Source organism: Accipiter gentilis, chromosome 18 (genome assembly GCF_929443795.1).
Source record: "Accipiter gentilis chromosome 18, bAccGen1.1, whole genome shotgun sequence".
Lineage (NCBI taxonomy): Eukaryota > Metazoa > Chordata > Aves > Accipitriformes > Accipitridae > Astur > Astur gentilis.
The window spans coordinates 13,152,191-13,177,775 of record NC_064897.1 but is presented as its reverse complement, the minus strand read 5'-3'; the positions used below and the strand labels follow the sequence as shown (position 1 = coordinate 13,177,775).

General features: G+C 37.4%; 1 protein-coding gene across 1 annotated transcript in view; it reads right to left on the bottom strand.

Moving 5' to 3' along the window:
- PLCZ1 (phospholipase C zeta 1) overlaps window positions 1-25,585 on the bottom strand; it is a 58,622-nt gene that overhangs the window by 8,436 nt on the left and 24,601 nt on the right. Inside the window, exons 7-10 of the mRNA XM_049821676.1 lie at window positions 17,912-18,148; window positions 15,510-15,657; window positions 13,854-13,970; window positions 5-177 (exon numbers count right to left, since the gene is read on the bottom strand). Coding sequence (XP_049677633.1) covers window positions 5-177; window positions 13,854-13,970; window positions 15,510-15,657; window positions 17,912-18,148 — 675 coding nt within the window. The remainder of the gene's footprint in view (window positions 1-4; window positions 178-13,853; window positions 13,971-15,509; window positions 15,658-17,911; window positions 18,149-25,585) is intronic.

Sequence of the window (25,585 nt, the reverse complement as noted above, 5' to 3'; positions counted from 1 at the left end):
TTACCCTTATTGAGAGAGACATTGGTTTACTGTATCTTCCCACATTGTGTGGGGTAAACATTGAATTGCGATTTCTCAAGAATTCTGGTTTCAGAATGTAGCCACAACCACCATTGTCTAGGAATTTTCCATTTTGCAATTCCATTTGTAGTCCTGGTGTCTGGAAGTTTAAGGCCACTATAAAATTAAATAAATATTGATTTTAGTGAATTAGAGTTGATACCATTTTATAAAACAACTCTCTGACATTAATAGCAAAACCAAAAGCAAATGAGATTAAAATACGAAATATCTTTCAACTCATATATAAGATCCTGTTATTTCTCTTAAATTTAGCAGTATTCAGTAATGAATGATTCATGCACAAAAGAAGTGCACTATTTAGAGCTGCACCACATTTTAAGAATTACCCTATAGGTCTTTTTTACACTGCAATGTGTTGTGTGTTTTCCTTTTTCTTTCTAAATTAGACCTTGGAGAATATGAAATGAGATATCTTTTTTCTTCATAAGGACTAAATTCACATAATAGTTTCTCTACAGTGGCAAGACCCTGCACCCTGAACCTGCTTACAAAGTTCTGGTGCAGAAGGCAAAAACATAGGATTGTAACTAACCTTTGCTATGGTACAGAATTCATCATAAAAGCATGTCACAAAGAAGACCAAGAAGGTTTAGTATAGAATTAGAATATTCAGTGCAAATACATATAAGTTTATAGAAGTAGAAGCCATTTTAAAAGTGTTCTTAAATTTATGTAAGCAAAATCTCTTCGAGCTTAATCCTCCAATACTGGTGTTTATTGTTAGTATGCACCTGAGAGATTTTCCTTTCCTTGGCAGCTCAAAACATTTTTGGTTTTGCTGCAGCAGCAATAATAAAATAATACACTTCTCATCAACCGGATATTGTAATTCATGAGATAAAGCCAACATTGAAATAGACCTTTTTAATGAAATTTTCCCCTATTCCGGTACATTGGAGCTTCCTGTTATATTCAAAATAGAAAATGCACCAGTCAAATCAGCAAAGTGATAACACGACATGTGTTAAATAGAAAATGATAAAAAGTCATTTACTTGATGGCTTGGTAGGAAAAAAAAATGAAGACTTTAAGCAGTACAAGTGACTCCTCATAATAATTCAGGAAAAGGACCTTATTACATTTTCCTATGAGATAATACAAATGTATTAAGTGTTGACTGAACATTTGGCAGAATTCAGAAATCCTTATCTCATGTAGAAAATGCAAGAAATTTGGATCTGTTTCACTGCGAAAATTATTTGTTTCTTCACTGCTTTGATGATCCTAAAAATCTGTAGTAAATGACACAAACAGTAACATATCTGTAGAGTGAAGCAGCTGATACTACAGACCTAATGTTTGCACTACACATGTTTTCGGTGGGATTAATTCAGAAGAGCTCTAGCCTGGTCCCATGACCTCAATAATAATTAATGGCTGGAATACATCAAGTGGTCCCAGAGTGCATCCTCTGTTTCATCTGAAAGGAATCCCATCTGTGCTAGGAACAATTGGGAGCCTTGCCTAAAAAAAAAACCAAACCCAAACAAACAAAAAAAACCCAAACCAACAACAACAAACTACAACATGCACTCCTGCTTTCAACTAAATGCTAATGTCAATGCAGGCATAGGTCCTGTGTCAATATGCAAAGGAACTTTAAGCTTATTTTACCTTTGACGATAGAAATTAAACTTCAAAATGTTCATATTGCCCATAGCACACCATTATCTTTTTTAAAAAGGATAAGTATTCTCTTCATATAGTTTTGGCAGTGGTTCACAATTTGTTATTTAGGACTCCACACATAATCCAGAAACAGACCCAAACATGGTGCTATATGACCCTTGTTGTAACATAATACATTCAAGCAGCACAATGAATGCTACAGAGCTGCAGCTAGAGACCACTTGAAGCCTAGGTTCTGGGATGATCTACAGATGACTCACTATCTCTCAGTCCATAGGTAATTCCTAGGCCATACTTTTAGAATATGTGGTTTAAAAAGTGTAACTGAAATTAGGCAAATCAAACAGTCATAGCTTCAAATAGCAACTTCCACATGATGAAACAAATTACATGATTGCACCTAATGAGTCTGTTGCTAAATTTGCTAAGCTTCATAGGCTAGTAACCAGGAAAATCTGATTTAAGAACAGAAACAAGCAAAGAATACTTTACATTTTATCATATTAGGAAAATTACTTTTGCAACACAAGTGAAGGGCAATGTTGTTATGGGTTGATATCGTCAAAAATCAACACTATATTTTTTACTTAATTTACTTTTACCTTAGAATAGGTTAAAACCACACTGAACAGTAGTCTTAATTTACCTACTGATTTCCCAGTATTGCAAGTGAGATGGGTTGACCCTGGCTGAACACCAGGTGCCCACCAAAGCCGTTCTATCACTCCCCCATCCTCAGCTGGACGGGGGAGAGAAAAATATAACAAAAAGCTTGCAGGTCGAGATAAGGACAGGAGAGATCATTCACTAATTACCATCACGGGCAAAACAGACTCAATTTGGGGAAATTAACTCAATTTATTACAAATCAATCAGAGCAAGGTAATGAGAAATAAAACAAAATCTCAGAACACCTTCCCACCACCCCTCCCTTCTTCCCGGGCACAACTTCACTCCCGGATTTCACCACCAAGCCCCCCCAGCAGCACAGGGGGACAGGGATGGGGGTTTATGGTCATCACACGTTATTTTCTGCCGCTTCACCTCCTCGGGGCAAGGGCTCATCTCACTCTTCCCCTGCTCCAGCGTGGGGTCCCACCCACGGGAGACAGCCCTCCACGAACTCCTCCAACGTGGGCCATTCCCACGGGCTGCAGTTCTTCACGAACTGCTCCAGCATGGGTCCCCCACGGGGTCACAAGTCCTGCCAGAAAACCTGTTCCGTGGGCTCCTCTCTCCACAGATCCGCAGGTCCTGCCAGGAACCTGCTCCAGCGCGGGCTTCCCACGGGCTCACAGCCTCCTTTGGGAACCCACCTGCTCCGGCGTGGGCTCCTCCATGGGCTGCAGGTGGAGATCTGCTCCACCGTGGACCTCCCTGGGCTGCAGGGGGACAGCCTGCCCCACCAGGGTTTTCCCCACAGGCTGCAGGGGAATCTTCGCTCCAGCACCTGGAGCATCTCCTCCCCCTCCTTCTGCACTGACCTTGGTGTCCGCAGGGTTGTTTCTCTTACATGTTCTCACTCCGGCGGCTGTTTCTCCCTGTCCCAACTTTTTTTCCCTTCTTAAAAATGTTATCACAGAGGCGTTACCACTATCACCAATTGGCTCGGCCTTGGCCGGCGGCGGGTCCGTCTTAGAGCCGGCTGGTATGGGCTCGCTCTCTCTTGAACACAGGGGAAGCTTCCAGCAGCTTCTTACAGAAGCCACTGCTGTAACCCACCCACCCCCCCACCCCACCCCCCCACTACCAAAACCTTGCCACACAAAACCAATACAGCAAGTTGTAATCTGTTTACAGAAAGTGAATGTGAAATTTTGTATTATATTTTCTGAGATGCATACCTCTACTACAACTGTATGCAAGGTTCATAGCTGCTTGGGACTTCCTAGGACAATGGTTTATGGTGTACTGTTGATGCACAGTTTTTCTCATTAATCAGATGCAGTTATAACCCTTACACTTCTTGAGAAATGGCAAAGATCATAAATTAAAACCTATGTTTTCCCTTGTCTAGCAGCTTGGTCTTAGCAACATCTTTCTGCAAGGAAGACTGAATTTCTACCCAACGTTTCATTTTAGTTCTCCTGAATTCAAGAACAGAACTGTCAATAACATGCTTTGTACTGCTGTTTTATGAAACAGTAGAAATTTAATACATGTACGAAGAGAGCTTTGAACTGATGGTTTCTTTTGGAAAGAAGCCCAAATATGCTTACTATGAAACCATCTGAACAATACATAATCTTAGCGTATGGTTTTCATAGGAAAGTACAGGCACCTGAAGTTTAGCACTGTGTAAGTTAAACTTCCTCCTGAGTCCTTCCATTAGCATCAAAAGCACTTCAATATTGGCATCAAAATCAAAACAGCAGAGCAAAACATGGGCTTGGAGGACAACCTGAGCAAAGGAATTCCTCAGTGTGATTCCTGCATCTGAAACAACCTTCTTGGAACTGTGAGGCAGAATATCCTTCAGATCAGAGTATTTAATACTCAAGTCTTCTTGCAAAGTACCAAAGCTGCCATGGCTATCCCTGTTGACCCTGGATGTAAACAACTTCATATAGCAAGTGCGAGTTAGTAAATAGCCTAGCTTCAGAAAGATGAAACAATCCGTAATGCACAGAGGAATACAAAGGGTATACTTCATCCCGAAACCCCTGTATCACAAGCAGTTAACCGAATTCAGTCCTACAACTAATTGCAGAACTAACCATAATATAAGTATTCAAATACAGCACCTTCCATAAGCACTACCTTTCAAGACATAATTGATTTTTAGACTGAAAGCAAAAGCTTTTGAAAACCAAAGTGAGCACTGGGGTTCTTAGATTTCTAAGTGACTATGATTTGAAGGCAGTTGAGGAAAGCTGCATGTCTTTTGTCTGTGATGCTGCCTTTCAATTAATATTCCTATTGGGACTTTTAAATTGTCCTTTTTTTTATTCTTTGCTTCCTGGTTCTATCAGCTATGTTACGACCCTAAGGTTTAATATATTTTCTGCATTTAAAAGGGAAGATTTTAAATGGATAAGCACACATTTGTCACCAATTTTCCTTAAAATGAGTTACTTAATTGCATTTTATGCCATCTAAAATCCATCTCAAAAAGTCTGAATTTTATGCAGTCTCCAAAAATATCATATGCAAAAAGCACTCTGTGACAATGTTCCTATCTCCATGAGTTACTTCACTCATTTGAGTCTAAAGAGATATAATAGATCATACTTCCAACCCTTTGATCAGTCTTGTTGCCATCCTCTCAGCTCTTCCCAATTGTCTATGTTCTTAAAATTGGCCACTCGCAATGAATGCAATGCATCTTCCGTGCCTTAGATATCAAAAGTTTGAGCTGAATCCCAAACAGACTGGGAACTACTATGAAAACAGGACCATAACCTAATGATCTGGTGCATTTTGTCTTTGGTGATGAGTTGATCTATGTGATTGAATTTGAAGACACTGCATTAATTCCATGTTAGCACTCCCAGCTCAGTGTTGACTGTCTACCCTTTCTTCTCACATGCAGGTCACAGCTGCACCCAATCCATCACTGTCCAAATTTACAGAAATATCTTCAGAAGTCCTTATGTGGCTGGGTAGTCCTCATTACTTTTTTCAAAGGGATGTAAGTGGCTTTTTAAAAATTTCATCCACAGCCTGAATAAAGGGCATGCTAATTCAGTGTGAGTTGACTCAAAATGTGGATGAAAAGGGAGGATATTCAGTCATCAGATTATGCTGAAACCAACTGAAAATATCTGAAGAAGAGATAAACCTTAACATGATGACATATTGTCACCTGTTACATACACCAGGAAACAAGCATTCATTTATCAAAAGCAGCATACACAGCAGGAGGATCTCTTATCAGTAGTAAACAAATTCTATCAAACTCAAATGTGATAATACCTTCATCATCTGAATGATAAATATAATACCAATTTCTAAGCCCTGTGCAAACATTAACTATCACAACGTCCTTAAGTATAAATAATATTTCCCTTTTAGTTTATTGAAAATATTATTTAATCTAATATGCAGCCTGATGGAGTTTGCATAAGAGAAATACAATGCATACTATATTACCCTGTAAACCTTTCTCACTAAGAGCAGATGTGAGGAAGAGAATGTGCTCTATCACCAAGTGGTCAGAACATGTAAGCTGAAAAAATGGTGGAACATGGTAGTTTTTAAACACCTTTTTCATCTGGGTCTGTGTGAGAAACTAGAAAGACTTCCAGCATAATTAACACTCTCTGCCAAATTACAGCAGCCTCCTCGGGCAGCTCCGAGCCTGAGCATTACTTGCTGTTCTGGTCCTGTCTTGACATGTCACTCTGATCCCCACTGCCATCTCTGGGTGCTTGTTAATTCAAGCTTGTGGACATACTGTCCAAAGTCAGTCTTTTACATGTCCTCAGCATCCCCTTCGCCTTGGGCTGTATGAGTTTTTTAAATCTTTGTGCAGCTTTAGCCCTCTTGCCAAGCCAGTGAATAGGTGAGATCCCACCCAAACTTTACGAATAAGGAAAGGTATAGAGTGATTGGTTCCCTCACAACACACAGCAGGATTAATTTGTTCATATAAATTTTGGCATACAAACTATCTCTCATCTCTTTTTCTGACCAAAAAATTTGGTCAAACTATGTATTTTTTTCCCTCTCCTTACAGAATAATATGGGGCTTTAGCTACTCAGACTCCAAATTTTATTAAGCTTGATTATAATTTCTGGCTTTGCTTATCACTGACGCATTTTGAAATGGATGCTCTTATTCCACAGAAGCTTAATTTATGAATGACTTACAACATGAGGTATTCTGCTGCAGTAAGAGGGACCACTCTTCTGAGAACTGAGTAACATGCATAACTGTCTGACACATCATGCTCAGCATGTGCAGTCAGTCTGTCCTTTTTATCTTTGGGCCAATTCAATACTGTTGCTTTAAAGACACTATCATTAGAAATGTTAAGAATTCAGTCATTCTAATGTTCAAAATTGCTGACATTTTTCCTACTTAATTACAAGTAGCTCTACTGGAAACAAGGTGTCAGGTGATTAAAAATCATCCATTGTCCAAGTATATCTGCAACTGGTTTCAATTAGGGATCCTCTCTTGTGAGGTTCTCATGGGAAAAGTACATAGAGCATTTCTGATAAACTATCAAATCTAAAATCTAAATTGATTTTTGCTATTTAATTAATGTGCCAATCTGAAAGTTACACTTCAGGCTGAGCATCTTTTGGTTGTCATTTCACACCTGAAACAGACACTTTTCCAAAATAATTTTTAAAATTTGTTTGCCTTGTGCTTCTTGGCAAAAAAGTGTATATTATCAGCTTCCCTTTCCTGTTTTAGTTTGGGTCTCTAACAGAGGGTTTAGAACAAAGTCAACAAAGAGTTCAGAGACAATTGTGTACCTGCAATTTTTTCTGTCTTTAAAATTGACTAGACTTCAGGTAAATTATTTAGTATTCTATTAGTTGTCTGCAGTTGTGGATTTTGTGAAGATAGCTGGAAAAAATAATGATAAAATGAAATTTCTGTCTGTCTTTGCTTTTAAGTGAAATTCCAGTATCTATCGCACACACACACCAAAAAAACCTGCCTAAAAAGAAGCAGGGTCCAAAGTAGCCCAAGAGCTTTGTCATAAACCTGGCAGTTAGAGACGTTCCTGCAAGAGAAACATGAAACTGTTATTCAGAATACCTCCCAGCCCTTGGAGCCATTCCAAAGGAAAGGTGAGCGTATTTAGGTAGCTTCATGTATCAGGGTGATATTGTCCCACCTAACTTGTAGGTGTCTACACATGTGTTGTCCCACTATAGCTAGTGAGGATCTAATCAATGAGGTTTAAGGGACAACATAACCAAGAAGGGTGCATACTTCAACTATGACATTAAACATATCCCTGGAGTCTGCAATTCTAATAGCTGTCTCATTGGGCTGGGGACTTATGGGAGCAAACAGTAAGAGGTGAAGGAACCCATTTTGGGGGTTCCATAAACCGTGATAGTCATGTGGCCTATTACAGCTGTGGCTTTTTTTCCAAATACATGACTTTGTTAATCATAAACACACTTCTTTTTTTGGCATCTTAGTATTATCTTTCCACAACACACTATTCAACAGTATTTAGAAAGATTTATGTCAGTTGTGCAATATCTAGTTTTCACTTCCTAAAGATGAATTTTTAGACTGTTAAAACCATACTAGGAAGACTAATAATATAGGTATTGACCCCCGTGTCTTTTGTGCAGCTGACCTATGATGACTAGTCCTGTCCTTGAAACCTCAACAAGAGGGAGTGGCCAATCAAGAGATACTTTTCTATGACTTCTCATTTCATTCTTCCAGGGCATTGCTTGGCTTGGGAGCTAGCTTTCCTGTCTTTCTTACAGCACATTCTCCATGAGTCAGTTGTGGGATAAGGCCACAGCAAGCCCAAACAGAGAATGAGCTCTAGACTGGAAGGGTAGCTTTACAGAACAGCCTGGGTGTGTTTTTGCCATGAGGTGCATGACGTGTCAGATTTATCTCCTGCTTTTGAGCAGAAGAGGTGTTTTAGTTTGGGACAAAATCTGGACCCCATTTTGGAAAGATAGCTGAAACTTTGTTTAATGGCAGGACACTAACTGTTAGGCTTTTAGATGCAGAATGAACAAAGATGAAATGCTGCGATATACCTGTCTTTTCCATGTCATACGCAATATTTAGAGTTAAGTCTTCTGCAAGGTTTTAAGGATCACAATGCTAGATTAAGAGTGTTCACTTAGCATCTAACTGCAGTAATGTATTCTGCAAAGAGCTTTGAGGTATTCTAATAACCTAAGTGGACATAAAAATAAAAACATTAAAGCATGTCACTTCACAAATTTCACTAGAAATTCAAGCAACAGTTCAAAGCTATAATGTAATGAATATTCTCAGTTTGTTTCAGATGTCACATTAGCTGTTGAAAAAGCCATGTTATAGAAAATGCTTGCTTTAAACTTCTGCTGTTATAAAAAAATTCCAGTAAAAATAACTAAGAGTATAAAATTATCATGATGAAAAACTCATTAAATCTATAAGAATAAGTATTCCACCCTCTTTTAATAGAACAGCCTGTGTTTTTTCCTTAAATTCAATTTCATTATTTCATAAATTCCTTTACTAAATTTGACACTCCATCACATATTCTAAAATGTACAGTGTTCAGTAAGATTGAGAGATTATCTAAAATTCCCATGATCAAACATAATCTGTTTATTTAGAAAAAAAGAAAAATCAGTCCTGTTGTCTCCAGTTTTGCCATTTGTCAAGCGAGAAAGGAAAACAGTTTCATAGGAAACATACAACTGAAAATTCCAAGGTAAATTAGTGATCCTATGCCCTCTTTTTCTTTATGAGGCTTTCCAAAGTTTGCCTCTTCTTTAAGTTTTCACTCACTTAGAACCCAAGCAAGGTCAGACTTGACAGTCATTTTAAGTTGCACAGGTGAGGCATACCAAGATCTAAGTAAGTGGGTTTCTTTTCCCTAGCTAGCTTCAGAGGTTAAATCAGAACTAGTTAGAGAACTCTTTAGCACTCATCTTTTCATGTATTATTTTTTGTCATATTATTGCACACAAGATTTAGCCACAAAACAGATGTGACAAAATTGCCAAGCTCCATTTCGATGTCACAGGCCAAAACAGAATATAAAGCAAGAAAAAAATCCACCATACAAGTAGTGGAACCTTCACAGTAGCATACAAATTTTTATGAGTGCTCCAGAAAACTTATGCTCTATATAGCCTCTTCTAAAACAAAATTGTGTATCATCTGCCACACCATGGTTTTCTCATGTAACTTATGACATGTTTTGTTCATTCCTGTGGTTTGTTTTGATACAGGGATAATGTTTTCTACTGCATGCAAAGGATGTATTCAAAAAAGATATTAAAGCCTTTTTTTTTTTTTTTTTCCACTGAGATTTTCTTTTGGTTTGTTTTTTTTCCTCTGTTTTTCTCAGTCAATATAATACAACTGATATCTGTTTATTTAAATAACTGTCCTGAATTTTCTTTCCCTGCATAAATCTTTACATTCCATTTTATTTACTAAATAAAAAGGAGATATGGATATGCCAAACCAGTTCTTTCTAGTGCCACACTGCAGTTGTATGCAGGAGGCATACTAATTTTCCCAGACTATAAAAAGTTATCGTAGGTATTTTTCTCCATAAGACCTCTTTGTTCACAAAACCTATCCTGTTCTTATGAGTCTCAATTTTCACAGAATGGACACTGAGTGTGCAGTGATATCCAAAAGTGATTTTGTGAAAACTCTGTAATTTTTAATGTGTTTTTTAACTTGCCTTCCTCTGGAAATTAGGTTTATGCAATTGCATAGCTCTTGTCCTCAGCCCCAACAAATCTTGAGCCTGTTGAACCATTTCATCCTGCTTTAGCTGAGTGCCAGGCTACTCCAAGTTAGTATGTTCCAACCAATTTAGAGAAAATTGCTGGCAAGGTACAGAAGAGAGCACTGTTTTGGGTCTATCACTAAGGGAAGTGAAGGAATAACTCAACTCTCATCATTTACATGATGCAGAGGCCTGGCAGGGAGTATTCTTGTTTGAACAAAACCTAATATATTTTCTTTGCCCAGCCTGAACAGTTATGGATGTTGGAGGAACTGAAAGATAAGTGAGAAGGGTAAGCTAGCAGGTGTGGGGAGGGTAAAAGGAGATGAAGAAGGGGAATAGGTGACATAAGAGAAATCTGAGAGTCCCGTGAACAGTTTTAGGAAAGTGGTAGTAGGGATCTGGAGGGATTACTTCTGTGCATGGGTGCAGAGTGCAATGGCAGGGAGACAGGGAGGGTATGTGGGCTATATGGACACAAGACAGACACAAAAATTGAAGAAAACTGTGTTAAATCAGTGGAAGGACAGCAGCAGAAGATTCACTGAGTGGAGCTTTGGGAGTTGCATTGTGAAGCACAGTTATATTTCTGCCAAACAGTTATCTAAAACAGATTAGGGAATCAAGAATAGATCTGACATGGCTTGGAAATAATATATGTGAAGAATTGCTTATAATCAGCCTACTCCCATGAGAAAAATGTTTCTTTAAATGAAGATTCAAATGATGTGACCAAGAGGGCCAGATCTAACCACTTCCTGCATATTTTTAATTCTTCCAGGAAGGGGCCCAAAGCCCTCTACACAAAAAAAAATCATATGTTTTGTATACAAATGTTTAGAATGACTTTTCATTAAAGCATACTCTGAGTCAACAGTCAATGTAGCCATTTTGAAAGACTTAGTCCTGTTTGAGATCTAACAAATGGATATTCTTTGCAGAGATCAGTGTGGAGATTTACATGCTACAAAGAAAACTAGTAAACTGCAGTATGATAAGCCTGAGAGATTAATTCAATTTTAAATTAAGGACCTCTGGCCAATGCTTCCTCCAAGCATGAAACAAACTTACTAGTTTTGAATAGCAATGTAGGTGATAGTATACAGAGATTGCACCACCCCAGCTAAATAATCCAGCAATAGCATGACAACAGGCTAGGTGAGGATCAACAACAATGACAGAATATAATCAAACTAATTTCAAATGGTATGGTAATGACAAGATACTTCCAGCAATAGCCTAGCCCAAGTCCAAATCTGTACTTTAAGTAAACATTTATAATGACACAGACACACAAAAAAATTATACTAACTAGTAATTCTTTTACTCCTACTGTAGTTGTAAAACTATACCTCAATACAACAGTCAGGATGAGAAGCAGAATTTGTAACAATGAGAGAATTATGAGGGGTCCAAGTACATTTCAGTTCTTTCACAGAACAGTCAGCACTGAGTGGCCAGATTCATGCAATCTCCCTAGTCGTTATTTCCCACATTACCTTCAACACGTGGCACTGACAGCACGGCATAGCTCAGGGTGGGAACAGCAAATTGTAAGAAACTTAGGCTTGGGGATGTCCTCCACTGCTTGTGGTCAGGGCCACAGATGTGGGAACAGCAACCTCTCAGTGAAAGCTGAGGCATGATGTTCCTAAGTTCTATAACTGTAGGAGAGTAGCTGGGGATACATTAGGGGGTTAAACAATAAATAATATGTATGTGCATGACTGATTGGAAATAGCAAACTGTTAAAAATATTTCCGAGAAGGTAACTTGAAGCAGAATGTATTGTGGGAGCTGAGAAAGGAAACAAGTGAAAAAGGAAGCCTGCAGAAAGGGTGCACATAAACTCCAGGGCCCTACAGACAAAGTGAAACCCATGCCTGTCTCTATATGAGTGTATATTGTAATATAACAAGATAAGACCATACCTTTCACCTCTCAAAACTGGGAGCCTATGGCAAACTGCCCTGCTCACCCCACAGTATCCCTCAGGTGGCCTTGGTATAGAATCAGAATAAAGGACAGAATATATATATATATAGATGTAAAAAATATTGTTCTGTACTTTACCTAAGGCTGAAGAAGGTGTAGCAGACTGATGTAGAAAAATATTCTGCAACTGAGAATCTTTTAAACTGAAGAACAAAAAGATGAAGGCAAATTGCCTGTGAAGCCATTAAAAAGGAGTAAAGTGCTTCCAGGTGAGAGGTTTTTTCAAAGCCAGCTGAGAACAGAAGCCATGCTGATTTTTAACAATTTCAAATTAAAAACTAACTTGAAATGAAGAGAAACAGAATTTATTGTTATTTCATTGCTCAGGGAACTAATAGGCTTTGTACTGGAAAGATGTTAAACTTACGTTGCATCTACACAGTCACTGGAGACTCCCAGAAGCTCCCAACTGTACCTGGATATTCCACTGACCAGGAGCACTTGAGTGCTTATTTGCAGTAGCATATCATAATCTGGGAATTCTTGGCACAAATATTAATTGTTGTGCTCACATCTCCTGCATCTGTGCCACTCCAGTCACACAAAAACATTGAAAACCTACAGATCCTTTAGATGAGGCTTCCATTGCTGTGTAAAAATTCCTAAATCACACATATATAGGTTTCCATCACCTCCTCTAATTCAATGCTATAGGGCAATCTTAGGAAAAAGCAAATATAATTTCATTCCAATAATTTCCACCTTTAGATAAACAGGTAGCTGCTTCTATTCCCTTGCTAACTACAAAGTAGCTATAAAGAGTGCTAGACCTCAGCTGAAAAAGAATGATATTTTTTAAAAGAGAAATAATAAAGACAAGACAAAAAAAGGAGTTAAAAAAAAAAAAGAAAGAAAGAAAGAAAAAAAGAAGCAGCAGCTAGTGTTCCCATTTTCTCTTATAAACGTGCTCTATACCTTAGCCACAGGTGACAAATAAGCATGGAGGGTATGGAGTTTGATTAATACAGTATGCAAAAGAATGTAATCTATTTTAATTTTCTTGAAAGGTATATTCCAGTTGGGGGGGTGGGGGCAGTACAGTGCTTAATGCATAGCATGCTCACTTTTACCTCAAAAGCTAAGGTAACACACTGAACATGATAATTTCAGCCCAAACAGGCAGTAAAATAAAAATTGTCATTTAGACTCTCCTTACAGACACCCACAGATAAATATCATAGAATGATTAATAAAAAAGGAGATAATATATGAAGAAAAAGAAGAAAATTCTGTTTTAGCTATTGAAAGTTCTTTATAGATGTGTTTTTGCTACACTGTTTCATGATAAAATCATGCTTTGTTTAGCCTTAGGGTAGGAGTAATACAAAACAAGGTTCAAAGCTTCTTCTTACTAGTGTTTTTCTTATTATCCAATTAAAAAAAAAAATTAGTTTAAAGAAATTAATGAATTATAATAAACCAGGATATTTGGGATAAGATACCGCTATTTAACAGAAAGTGATATTTATAATTAGCTAGGGCCTAATTGTAACTGATTACAAAAGTAAATACATTAAAATAATATTCCCCTTAGTTATTATATACCAGAATTCCTGGATTCTGGGAGGAAAAATTACTGGGTTATGTAGACTGAAGGAGAAGTTTAGATAACACAAAACAAAAGCGATGCCACTGAGAGAAAATATGTAACTTACATAATACAAAAAAAATACTATGGGAAGGAAAACTCTTGTATCTGTATAGTCTTTGCAAAGCCTGGAATGCAACAAACTCTGCAAACGTGCGTACCCATTTGACAGCCCACATTCCAGAACTCTTGAGGATTATAATTCGAAGAGTTCGTTCTTGTTCCTTTGGGGTAGATTCTTGTAATGAATCTTGAAGTATGTGAAACAAACTCTTTAGCTGAAAAACAGAATGATAAAACCTTGGTAAAAAAAACTTCATTAGTGAAGAGATCCTATTTGAATAAATAATAATAAAAATATAATAATCTGGTCCAGCAACTTTTACTTTTTTTTACACGATGAGAATATTATATAAATATATTTCTATTTTAGCACCACTTTGCGATACGGTTAAAATCCTATTTTAAAACCTTAATATTTTGTGTATATTTGAATCTGACAGTATTTCTGTGTATAGTGCAGACTTTTGTTAAACGTTCAATAACCAAGAATCATTCCTTCATGCAAATATTCTGTTTCTTCACCTCTTAGTTAGGTAAATATATGATTTTTAGACTAAAGCTCACTGTGTTGTCATGGAGAATTAAAAGACACAAAATAGGAAATTGATCAGAAAGCCCTCTCATTCTTTAATAGTTCAATAGGCAAAAAATCATCCCAAGTTGATCTTAGCTTGACTGCTGTTTTGAGGTTTAGATAAAATCACTGAATAATCTCAAGACCAGTGAACAGCAGGTTTCTAAAAGACACTTAATTGTTTCCTTTTTAATCTTCAGATGTTAACTACTCAAGTGAGTTGATTTTCTTTCTCCTAGCAGTGTTCCCTCCGACAAAGGCATAAACTACACAGATGTGGAAAACTTCAGATGACTTCTATGTACACTATTCCCGTTCAGTAAACAGAAAGCTTTGCATTTCCAGGGTCATCACTCTGATCCTTTCCATCCTCCCCTCGTCCCCTCCCCTCCCCCCACCCCCTTTTTTTTTTTTTTTTTTTTTTTGTTTTTTAATAGAATTACTTTTATGTTTACTAGATTGCTAGAGGGACCAAAGAGGACTCTGGCTATGGAGGGCTGGCAAAAGCCTGCTTGTTTTGATACTGTTCAGCACCATTCACCTAACCAACCATTGAATCATCTCCACAAAGTGCTGGATGTCAGCTGAGCTGGCCCTGAATGAATGGGCCTGTGGCAGACTTTATTCTCATGGTCAGTGATCGTTCTTCTTAACACTCCCTTAAGGCAGCTCTTGGCAGACAGCTGGAGTCAAAACAGCAGAGGCTGCACTGTATTGGCTGCACCAAATGGAGACACTCCAACACAGAATGAGTTTTGAATAACCCAATCTGTCTGGTATGAAAGATCTGGTCCAGTGGAGCAAACTGCCTGCTGTAGGATTTATTCATTCCGTCAGTGTGGATTCTCTTATCTGCAGATATCATCAAAGCCAGGGCTACTGCCTGCCCAACTCCAGTGAGTACCACAGATCATAAGGGGGGGGGGGGGGGGGGGATCTATTCCACACATTTTCAAGTATTGACTGTAACCTGTAAATTACTTGATGCAGAAAACAATAAATCAAAAGGTATTAATACGTTTTGCAGTGCAAATGACAAGATATTTCTAAAACAATGTTATAAAAGCAACCAAATAAAATTGGACACCATGCGTTTCATAAAATTTTAACCCTTCCAATGTCTACACATTGAACAATAGCAACATTGTAACTTTTATCTGATTAAATCAAAAGAAATTACCTGAATGTTTTACAAATTTTCGTGCTCGAACTTCTCCAATTGAATTATTTTCATAGCACTTCTGATTAGCTAGGGAATACTCAAAGCTCACAAACTTCTCAGATTTGGTATAAATCACAAGGTCCGACAACATAATGGCAATTTTTGTCTTCACCTAATAATCATAATATAAAATAATGGAAGAATAAAAAAATCACAATAACACATATTTCATTATTAATATTAACAATTCAGGAGAAACTATCATTTTGGATGCCTAAAGCATGGGAAAATGCATCACAGCTAAAGATTATTTGAGTTTAAGATGCAACTTCTAATAGTGAGAGTTTATCCAGTCAGAGACAATTAAGGTTATTGTCTTTGTGTTCGTCATAGCAATTGTGTGAATGGAGAGATGCTTCCAATGCTTCCTAGCACAATGTTCTGTTGGACAGCTTTATCATTTCCCTACTTCTGAGACTGGTATGTAAATTAACACCATTTTTCATGCCTTTTAACATTACTCATTTAAAATTCATGTCCAACTTTATATTCCTAAATACATAAAGCACCAGAAAAAGTATACTGGTACGAAGTATTGGAGGAAAAAAAAAAAAAAAAAAAGAGCAGGACAATCTATATATCAATAGTACAAACTCAACTACAAAATGTAGAATAACAGGAGAATATTTTACCATGCCAAGCAAATCAATCATAGGTATATTTCTCCAAGCATTGCTCTGCAGTTAGGAAAACTCTGTTCTTAGTTAAGATGGAAAGTTCTTTCGCCAAAGTCTCTGTTTAGTCTTCCTCCATTACCAAAGCAAGTAAAAGCAAAGGCTGCTGTACATTGAATCGACTGAAATTCTACCAGTCTTTCTTATCTGTTAAACTGAGGTACTATGTGACAGCTTCATTTTACTTAGCATGAACTTGTGAGCTAATCAGTGGTAGTAGCCAGCAAAGAGCTGATGGTGATAATGATGTTTACGTTCCATTTAAGCTTTTGAAGGCAAATTCTCATCTGACAAAATGATAGGGTTTGCGTGCTTGTGGCTTTTAAACTATGCAAAGTTCAAGTGCATTAATTATTCTGGGGCTATGTCCCATGAGGAGCAATAGGAGTCTACTGTCATAGAACTCCTGAATAATACAGCTCTCTGGATGTGGAAGGCAGTCATACAGCCAAAGCCTACAGCACCACTAGGGTATCTATCTTGAGTGTGGATTCAAATGCTCTCCCACCCTCCAACAGAGTGGGTCCTCACAATAAATACTCCCACTCCAATAGAGTGGGACCCCAGAAACCATTTTCTCTTCTGCTTGTGAAACATCACCAGACATCTGTTGTTGCTGCTGTTGATCAAGATGTATGTGGTATATGTTCTGGTCTGTAATGTGATGTTACAAATATATGTGACCCTATTATCTGGAAATTTGGAATTCCTTGCTCGGACTCCATCTTTTCTCAGAATTTTTCTTTACTATCTATCTATATCAGATGGAAAGAGAAAGAAGCAAAGATCTTGACCCTCATATCACTTAGAGAATAGACACAGAGGAAGAGACACTGCCTCTCACCAAAACCACTGAGCCCTGAGGAGCACTGCCAGACTACCCACACTCAGATAATCAAAGCATGATGTGCAAAAGTGACTGGATACTGGGTGCTTCCCTGCCTGCTTAAAAAACTTGAACAAAGCAGTTTGAACTCTGATGGAGCAACAGATTTCCATGGCAAAGAATTACTACTTGGTTAAAAAAATGAGTAAGTTCAATGTGACTATCAAAAAAAGATTACATCTGATTTTTACACTCTCTTTCAGAAATAGTATTTAATGTTAAGTCTCTACATGATGAATGTAAAAATACCTTTTCTGTTCTAAGTGCTTAAATATGTTTTAGCACAACCAGAACTCTACACCTAATTTCATGCATAAATTCAGAACACAAGAAAATAGAGGAATGGGAACTCTTCAAAATCTCCAAGATAGACTCGTGGACTGTGGGAAGAAATAATTAACTCTGTCCTTCATCATCAGGAACTGCTATGAGTGTTCTCCATGCATAGCTCCAGGAGGGCCTTGAGACCAACAAAGCAGTTGGGCAACTGTATCTTGTGGTATTGAGCACCTGGGAGAAGCACAAGACTTGAAAGTGAAAAATGCAGATGGAGTTTAGGATGGGAGCACAGGGAAGAGTTGCTTTTTAGTTGGATACTAAATTATGCTCCAGTTTGAAGTGTCTTGTAAGAATCAGGAAAACTTTGAAACCTTGAGCTAAAACATATTATTTCAAAATATATTGCTTTAAATAACTTTAAAGCCTACCTCTTAAATTTAGTCTCTATTTTAGGTTAATATAGTCCTTTGTTAAAAAAAAAGCTGGCATATATCTATGTGTTTTCTAAATTCAGTTGAGACAAAAGTTACCTTTGCCTTTTTTCGAGGTAGGGGTGAAGGTCTACGTTCACGTTTTCTTTTTGAGGAATCACTCTTTGGGTAAAGCAGGACTTTTTCATCAGTCTCATCTTCGTCGGATATAATTTCAAAGTCAGAAATTTCCCCTGTCTCACCATGACTGTCAAGATTTCTCCTGAGCATGCCTTCCTCAATTGTTCCAACTTTTTTATTTTTCACCAGAATTTTGAATTTTAATGCCTGTAGAAAAGAGGTTAAACAGTAGTAATTAGAATTATGTATGGATTAGTTGTAGGTTTTCATATCTAGGTATTGTTTAACCCATGTTCAAAGCTGTTTATTAAGTATAATGAAGTGAGGTAGCATGATGAAGTAAAGATAGGTATCGGTGAGGCAGAAGGCAAAAGCAAGTGAAACAAACAGGATCTGGGGATCAAAGTACACAACAGAATGTGAATATCTAATCCCATGACAGGAAAAAAGGCTCTCTGCCACACAGATACACAGATGCTGAAACTGAGCAATATTAATGTAGGAAGTTAAGTAAGTGTCAGAGGTGATGGCTAGGTAAGACATAGCAGGTATGGTTTTTTACTATGCATGAATTCATTTTTATATATAGACTTATAGACATGTATCTGATATTAACTTGAAATTTTTTTTAGCTATCATTGCGGCTGCTGGAAATTTGTTACCCTATTTGATTAGTGCATTTGTGCACATCTGTCTAGCATACCAAATTAAAACTTTGTTGTTATGTCATTATACAGTGGATCCTCATGCTACTTCTACCTGCTGAGGGAAATTAACAGAGTTTGGTAATTTGTTGCCTAAGCAATTTCTCTATTTTTAAATGGACATATTTCAGCTTCCATAATATAGTATGTAGGGAAAAAAAAACAACATTAAATGTTATCATTTCTAATAAGATGGCTTTCATCTATGCACCTGAATCCTATAAGTATAAATTTCACTTAGATTTATGAAATAATATTCATAGTAAAACAGCTGTTATGTAGCAGACATTCATTCTATCTCTGTACACAGGAACAGCCTGTGAGTAACAGTACTTACTTAGGTTCTTGGATAAAGTGATCCACAAAAATATTACTTAAGTTTCATATGCACTAGTGAAAAGGAGGCCTATGCTGCTGGGAAGGTTACAGAAACAAGGAATAAATACTTACACATTAAATAAAATATAACTGAAATATTGTGGTTAAAGATATCTGTTAAGTAAATATGAAAAGCATGGATGATAGAAACATATATATAAAACCAAAGCTTTATAATAGAAACCAGAGCCATAGGCAAAGAAATAGGCATTCCATTTATTTACAGTGCAATCTCTATTGCTGATAGTCCCCTTATCACTTCAGATCTTGTATTAGCAGTTAGTGTGCCAGTGGAATGAGATATCCTATGCTTAATATCTATCAATGCCATGCTAGTGTAAGATTTGATTAGTCTCTCTGCACTGGTGATTCAGAATAAGGATGCCCTTTAACATTCCTTCATTTCTTATTGATGCATTCATTTTTTTTCCTGTGATATTTTTAGAAGAGTTTTAATATGAGTAATGCTACTCATATTTTTAAAGAGTTCTGAATTTTCATTCGGATCTTCATATTTCCCAATATTTAAAAGAATACTATCCACTTTTTGTCTTGCATTTTGTTATTCATAGGTAAGATTTAATTCTACAAATTAAAAAAAAAGACCTGGTATACAAAAGAAGGAAAATCTTTCTATGGATATATCACTGCTTCCTATATGTAAATTTCCTTTAAGTAAAAAAAGACCATAGTCTGTGTCATCATATAAAAATGGGCCATGAAGTTTTAAGTCAGATAGATAGTGTCTAAAATTCTGTTTATGAACTGTTAGCAAAGATGTAAATACCCTGAGGTAGGACAAACATATTTTTTTTTTTCTATAAAGATAACATTTTAAAATCATAGCTCTCTTTTCAAAAACTCTTACAGAAAATACCGTAGCAGGAAGAAATTTTGCTATTTTTCGGCCCGAAGCAGATTTCAGTAACAGTTAACCTGAATCAGTGACAGTGAACCATGAACTGAAAAAAGACATACCATGCATTTTAAGTCTCAGCTTCAAACAGATCTTCAAAAACTTCATAACAAATACATGGTTACAAAACCAGTGATTAATTGAAATTCTAGTTCTTTAATTGGTAATCAGCAGTGCTAAACATGTGGCATCTTTTTGTACAAATGTCTAGATCTGAAAGTCTGAACATTCACTATAACTTCTCTTTTCTAATTTAAATTTAAAATACAAATTGTTTTAAAAATACATCTTCACTATGTACTTATATATAAAATGTAAGCATCCTAAAAAATTTAAATATGTAAAACATAATAGACCTTCCCTAGAGCATAATGGGACTTCAAGGCTGGCATAAGCAAAAGCCTCCAAGTACAATCAATTGGAATAAATATTTAAATAATTACATGAACAAAACTTAGTTCTTGTACTAAATAGGCATTCTGGTTTATGTGATGTACAACACAAATCAGAACAGCTGAAGTACTACGAGACTCCACGTCAAAATCACAAGCACTTTGGAATGGATCAGGCAAACCCACCTTCTGACCACTGCAACTAATGTAAAAAGGGACAAAATTCAGTCCTCAGAAACGTAGAGAACAAATCCTGGATTTGGGTCATGACTATTAAAAAAGAGAAGAATAGATTCCCCTATTTAAATTTAGCATGTTCTTCTCTCTTTTCCTTTCCTGACCAGTTGTAGGTTCTTAGTAAGAGGAATATCAAGTCCTGAAAATCTTGCTAAGGTTAGAATCAGTTTAAAGTTTTACAGAATTTTCTATTTCAAGAATTATATTACCGTCTTAAATACTGATATAGGGTAAAGATGCAACACCTTCCATAAAGTCTAACATGGTGGAAGCTTTTGAGGCAGTGACAAAATTTATCTTGAATGAAAATAACAGGACACTATTGTTAAGTACAATTATTAAAAAAAAGCCAACACCAGCATTCTTCAATGATTCAGGAAGACAATCACGCTTAGTAAAAGTGTGAATGAATGTCTTTGTGTCAGCCTTATGAATCACAGTTATTGAGATATTTCAAATCAATACTACCAGTAATGTCTGACTTCTAGTTAAATGGATATTAATTATATTAGAAGTACCTTTTTAGCTATCTCATAATAAGTTTTCATATGATACAGTTATCTAGTGAGAAGTCCCCCACATTGAAAATTCCAGTTCTGTGTTGTGCTCTGTAGTAGACACAAAATAGACAATCTTTCTAAATGTTCTTGTATTAAAAATACAAAAAACCAAAACATACCTAAAGAAGGAAATTGGAAGGGGTGACACTGGCAGACTAATTTTCTGGATGAAGTGAAAACCTGACCATCCTGGATAAAAGTGTATGTATCCTAAGAAACACTCTGTCCTTAAAAACTATCTTGCAAGATATTATTTCTCATTCGTCTACCAGAAAGATTCCCACTCAGGAGCCAAACTTCAAAGATAAAGAGAGGATCAATTTGCTAATGGCTCAGAGGCTTGACCTATTATAACTGTTGGCCGTAAGGTTAGATCCCATTGAAAAACAGGACCCTTAGCTGGCAATGCCTTCTTCTGTTTTACCTGAGGACTCCATCAGACATAAGAGAAATATGAAAACACACATAGACTTTCCCAAACATCAATCAAAACTACATCTGACACTAATCTTGGAGAAAGTTCTAGTGCAGATGTTTTTGCATTTCTTAGAGACTTTTAAGGCAAAAAATTGGGGTGTAACTGATCCACAAATATGTTGCAAGTAACACTGTTAACCAACCTGCTGCTCATGGTGCAAGAATCTGCCGCAACTCAGAGTCAGAGAGTAGCAAGGGCCAGCAGCTGCACAAGGTGACCCAGGAGCTGAGGGTGACAACAGGGCAGGCATGGGCTAATAACCTCACCAACCAGGGCAACAGTAAGACAAGTAGAGCTGGTCTGGTGATGGTAGGCAAGCTCAGAAAGCAGTCCAGTGACTGCCAGACAAATCACAAGACAGGTCTAAGGTCAAAGCCATTTCACATGAGTACAGAATGGCTGAGTTTGGAAGGGACCCCTGGAGACCATCTAGTCCAACCCCCTTGTTCAAAGCAAGGCCAATAAGAGTTAGGGCTGTGTCTAGTCAGGTTTTGAGCATCTCCAAGATGGACACTCCATAATGTCTCCAGGCAACCTGCTCCAGTGCCTGACCACCCTCACAGTAAAAATTCTTTCTCTCATCTTTAAATGAAATTTCTTGTATTTCAGTTTCCACTACCTCTAACCATTTCACTGAGAAAAGTCTGGGCCCATCTTGCTTTTCCTAATGAAGCCCAAGATAATGTTTGCCGCCTTTGCTGCAAAGGTACATTGCTGATTCATGATCAATTGTCCACCAGGACACCCAGGTTCTCTTCTGCAAAGCTGCTTTCCAGCCAGTCATCTCCCAGCCTATACTGGTGCATGGGGTTATTCCTCCCAGGTGCAGAACTGTCAGTAAAGCAAGGCCAGGAACAGCAAGTTCAAGGACAGGCACTGCATACTTACCGTGTAGCTCAGGCAAGGACCAAGTAAAAGAGCCTAAGCTAAAATGCAGCTCCCAAGCCAATGTTTGAGAGTGCATAGGTGGAGGTTCCAAATGAGGGCTCTTGCTCACAATTTAGCTGTTTTCATGTAAGCCTGGTCCAAGGCTAAACAGCTGTGCTATATGAGAGATGGCATTGTACCTAGGCAACTAAATCTCTGGTGGGTGGGTTGGAAGGGAATTCAAAGGATGATTACAGAGAAAGATGGTTACAAGTTGGTCAGGATAATTAGTCTTGTGTACTCAGGGCCCTCATGCACAGATTCCCTACCACAGTTCATGTTCCAAGAAGATACCTTGCCAAAAGAAGGATCGGATTTTTATACACTAAATAAACCATCAACCGAAGACCTACCTGGTCATACATACAAAGTATGGCAGTGTTTTGTTTTTAATTACCTTATAAAGTTGCCTTACGATAGGGGGAAGTTATTAATAACAGGTAAGTGACTGTTGCTTTTTCAATACATATCTGGGGAAATTATGCTCCCTCAAAACACTATAGAGTATAATGACCAGAAACAGTGTACAAATCAGATGAGAATTCTGTAAGTTCTCACTAGAACTTAGAGAATCCAGAAATTTTATGGTAGACAATAGTGTTTTTCTTATTTTTGAGGTGATCACCAAGGCATGCTACATATAAACATATTTCTTCTCATTTTTGTAAAGAGTAGATGCCATAGACAGATTGAAAATGCAAAACAGTGGACTGGAAATGTTTTTGACTTGCTAAGAAGCAAAGATATTTCTGATGCGAAGACTTGGTCAAGACATTTGCATATGTGACTTTTAGGTCAGAAAAATAGGAATGAATCTCATCACTGAAGCAACAAAATCAGATATGTTAAAGCAGTCTTGATCTTGAATTTCTGAGTGAAAATCTTCCAAGTCCTACTTTTTCAATAAGAAAATAAGACTATAAAACCCTATAAAGATATGGGAGAGAAAAATTTGGAGATGGTTAGACTGAAAATTGAATCATATAGCCACAGGTTAATCAGACTATTACCCTTTTGTCAGACGTTACAGATAGTCAGTAAGAACCTATTTGTCAGAGATTATAGACAGCCAGGTACAACCAACTTTTGAAAGTTTCTCAGTGAGACAGGTCTTTACAGAGAAAGGAAGAAAGTGCAGTAGCAATACGAATCTCTGACATACACTCAAATGTTATATCTAGATGTCAAAGACTGTGGTACTTGGTTCACCCAGACTGGTGAGTTCTGGGAAAACAGTGACTATTCTGGGAAAACAGTGACTGCATATGGAAAGCTCCTTTTTATACTGAGTAGATACAGATGAAGAAAAAGGTGAAGGAAGAGTCCTGGTTATGGGGTTAGTTGGTTTTCCCCCTAATAGTAGGATTTAAAAAGCCCTGAGAGCATAAAGTTGTACTGGAGACCTTCTATGAATCTGTCTCAAGGAGCTTATTAAATAGGTATTTTTATTTAGATAGCATGGGTTTAATAACTATGGGGAAACCTTGGAGATCGTGGCCAGAACTGCTTCTGAACCACCACAACATAGTAATTGATCTTGCAGCTGTGTGGTAAACATTAAAGATGACTTGTAAAATAACAGTAGTTGCCACTTCACTTTCAGTTAACAATACATCAATATCTCTTTCCAATTTTGTGATAGGAAACCTGCAAATAATGAAAAATTCCTTAGTTCATGTATAAATCATGCCAGCAGTATAAGGCAGTTTGATGGACTATAATGCAAAATAATTGGGGAATAAACCTTCATCAAAAACTTCAATGTGTTTACATTCATTTTTGTGTGTTATATTTGAGGCTGACTTGTTTCTTTCAGTAGTTGTCAAACCCATTCAAGAGGAAGGATTCAGCAGGGTAAGTAAAAATTGATCTCACTTCTAGGATTCTAATATTTTCTAAGTTCATATACAAATTGCTGCACAAGACACCACACTCTGTCACTTTATACCAGCATAATCCAGGAGTGATGGTGCAATCAGCAAGCATCTCTGGCACCAGTCAGTGATGTCAAATATAATTTAATGTGGGAACTGACCCAAAGTACCTGATATTCCAACGAATATTAAAGGAAGATCATGAAGTCTGTTTAGAAGCACCATAGTGGCCAAGACTGCAGGGAGAGGATTGTAATGGGTCTGTTGCTTTGGGTGGCAAAATATCTGCGTGGGAAGGAGGTAAGAGGATAGATATGGTAGAAAAGATTGGTGAAACTCAAGGGTGGCCTCGGTTTAGCTCATTGGATAAAGGGTATGTGTAAATAGCGCAAAAGCCTTCTCTTTCCTCTACTCCACATGTAGAGGATGAATTGTCTGTTGAGATGCTACAGAATACAGTAATATGCCAGGGAATTAACAGCACTCGTATAGGCAGCTGCAGGGTGAATATATGACTGAGACCAAAGAATTAAAAACCTTCTTTTCCTGAAGTTTTCTGGGGTTTGTGTTTCAGGGCAAGTGGGTGTTGACAAAATAACAGAAAGCAATAGCTTTCAGTGACCGTCCAATTTTCTTTTCTTGACCTCCTTGTGATTTTCACTTAGACTTACAATGGTAGGAGACACCATGCATGAGCTTTGGTCTAAGGAAGCACCTAAGAATGGGTTTGCTCTGCATTTTAATCCTTCTTCCAGACACACACAATCATCTCATCTGAGAAAGGTGTAGCTTAAAACCTACTTAGAACAGAAAGTAGGAGATTGATCAGACAACAGAGAAAAAAAATTCCACGGAAATCTCCAAATCTCCAAGATCTAAATAAGGACCTGTAATTGGCAAATGTTTCTATGAAGTGTTTGGAGAAATTATGTGGTATTCCACTTCATGTACAGACAAGGGCACCATTTGATTTGGATCTTGAAGAACATTGACAAATAGGTATTAAAAGGAAGCCTTGCATGTAACCCTTCATAGGAGGAGCAAAACTAGGAACAACAGTAGCTGTCAGATGAGGAGGATGTCCCACCCAAGAAACATAATATTTCAGTCTCATGTGACAGGGAGAAGCTGGATGTTGAAGGTCCTTGCCAAAGAAATCTGAATGAAAGGGGAAGGAG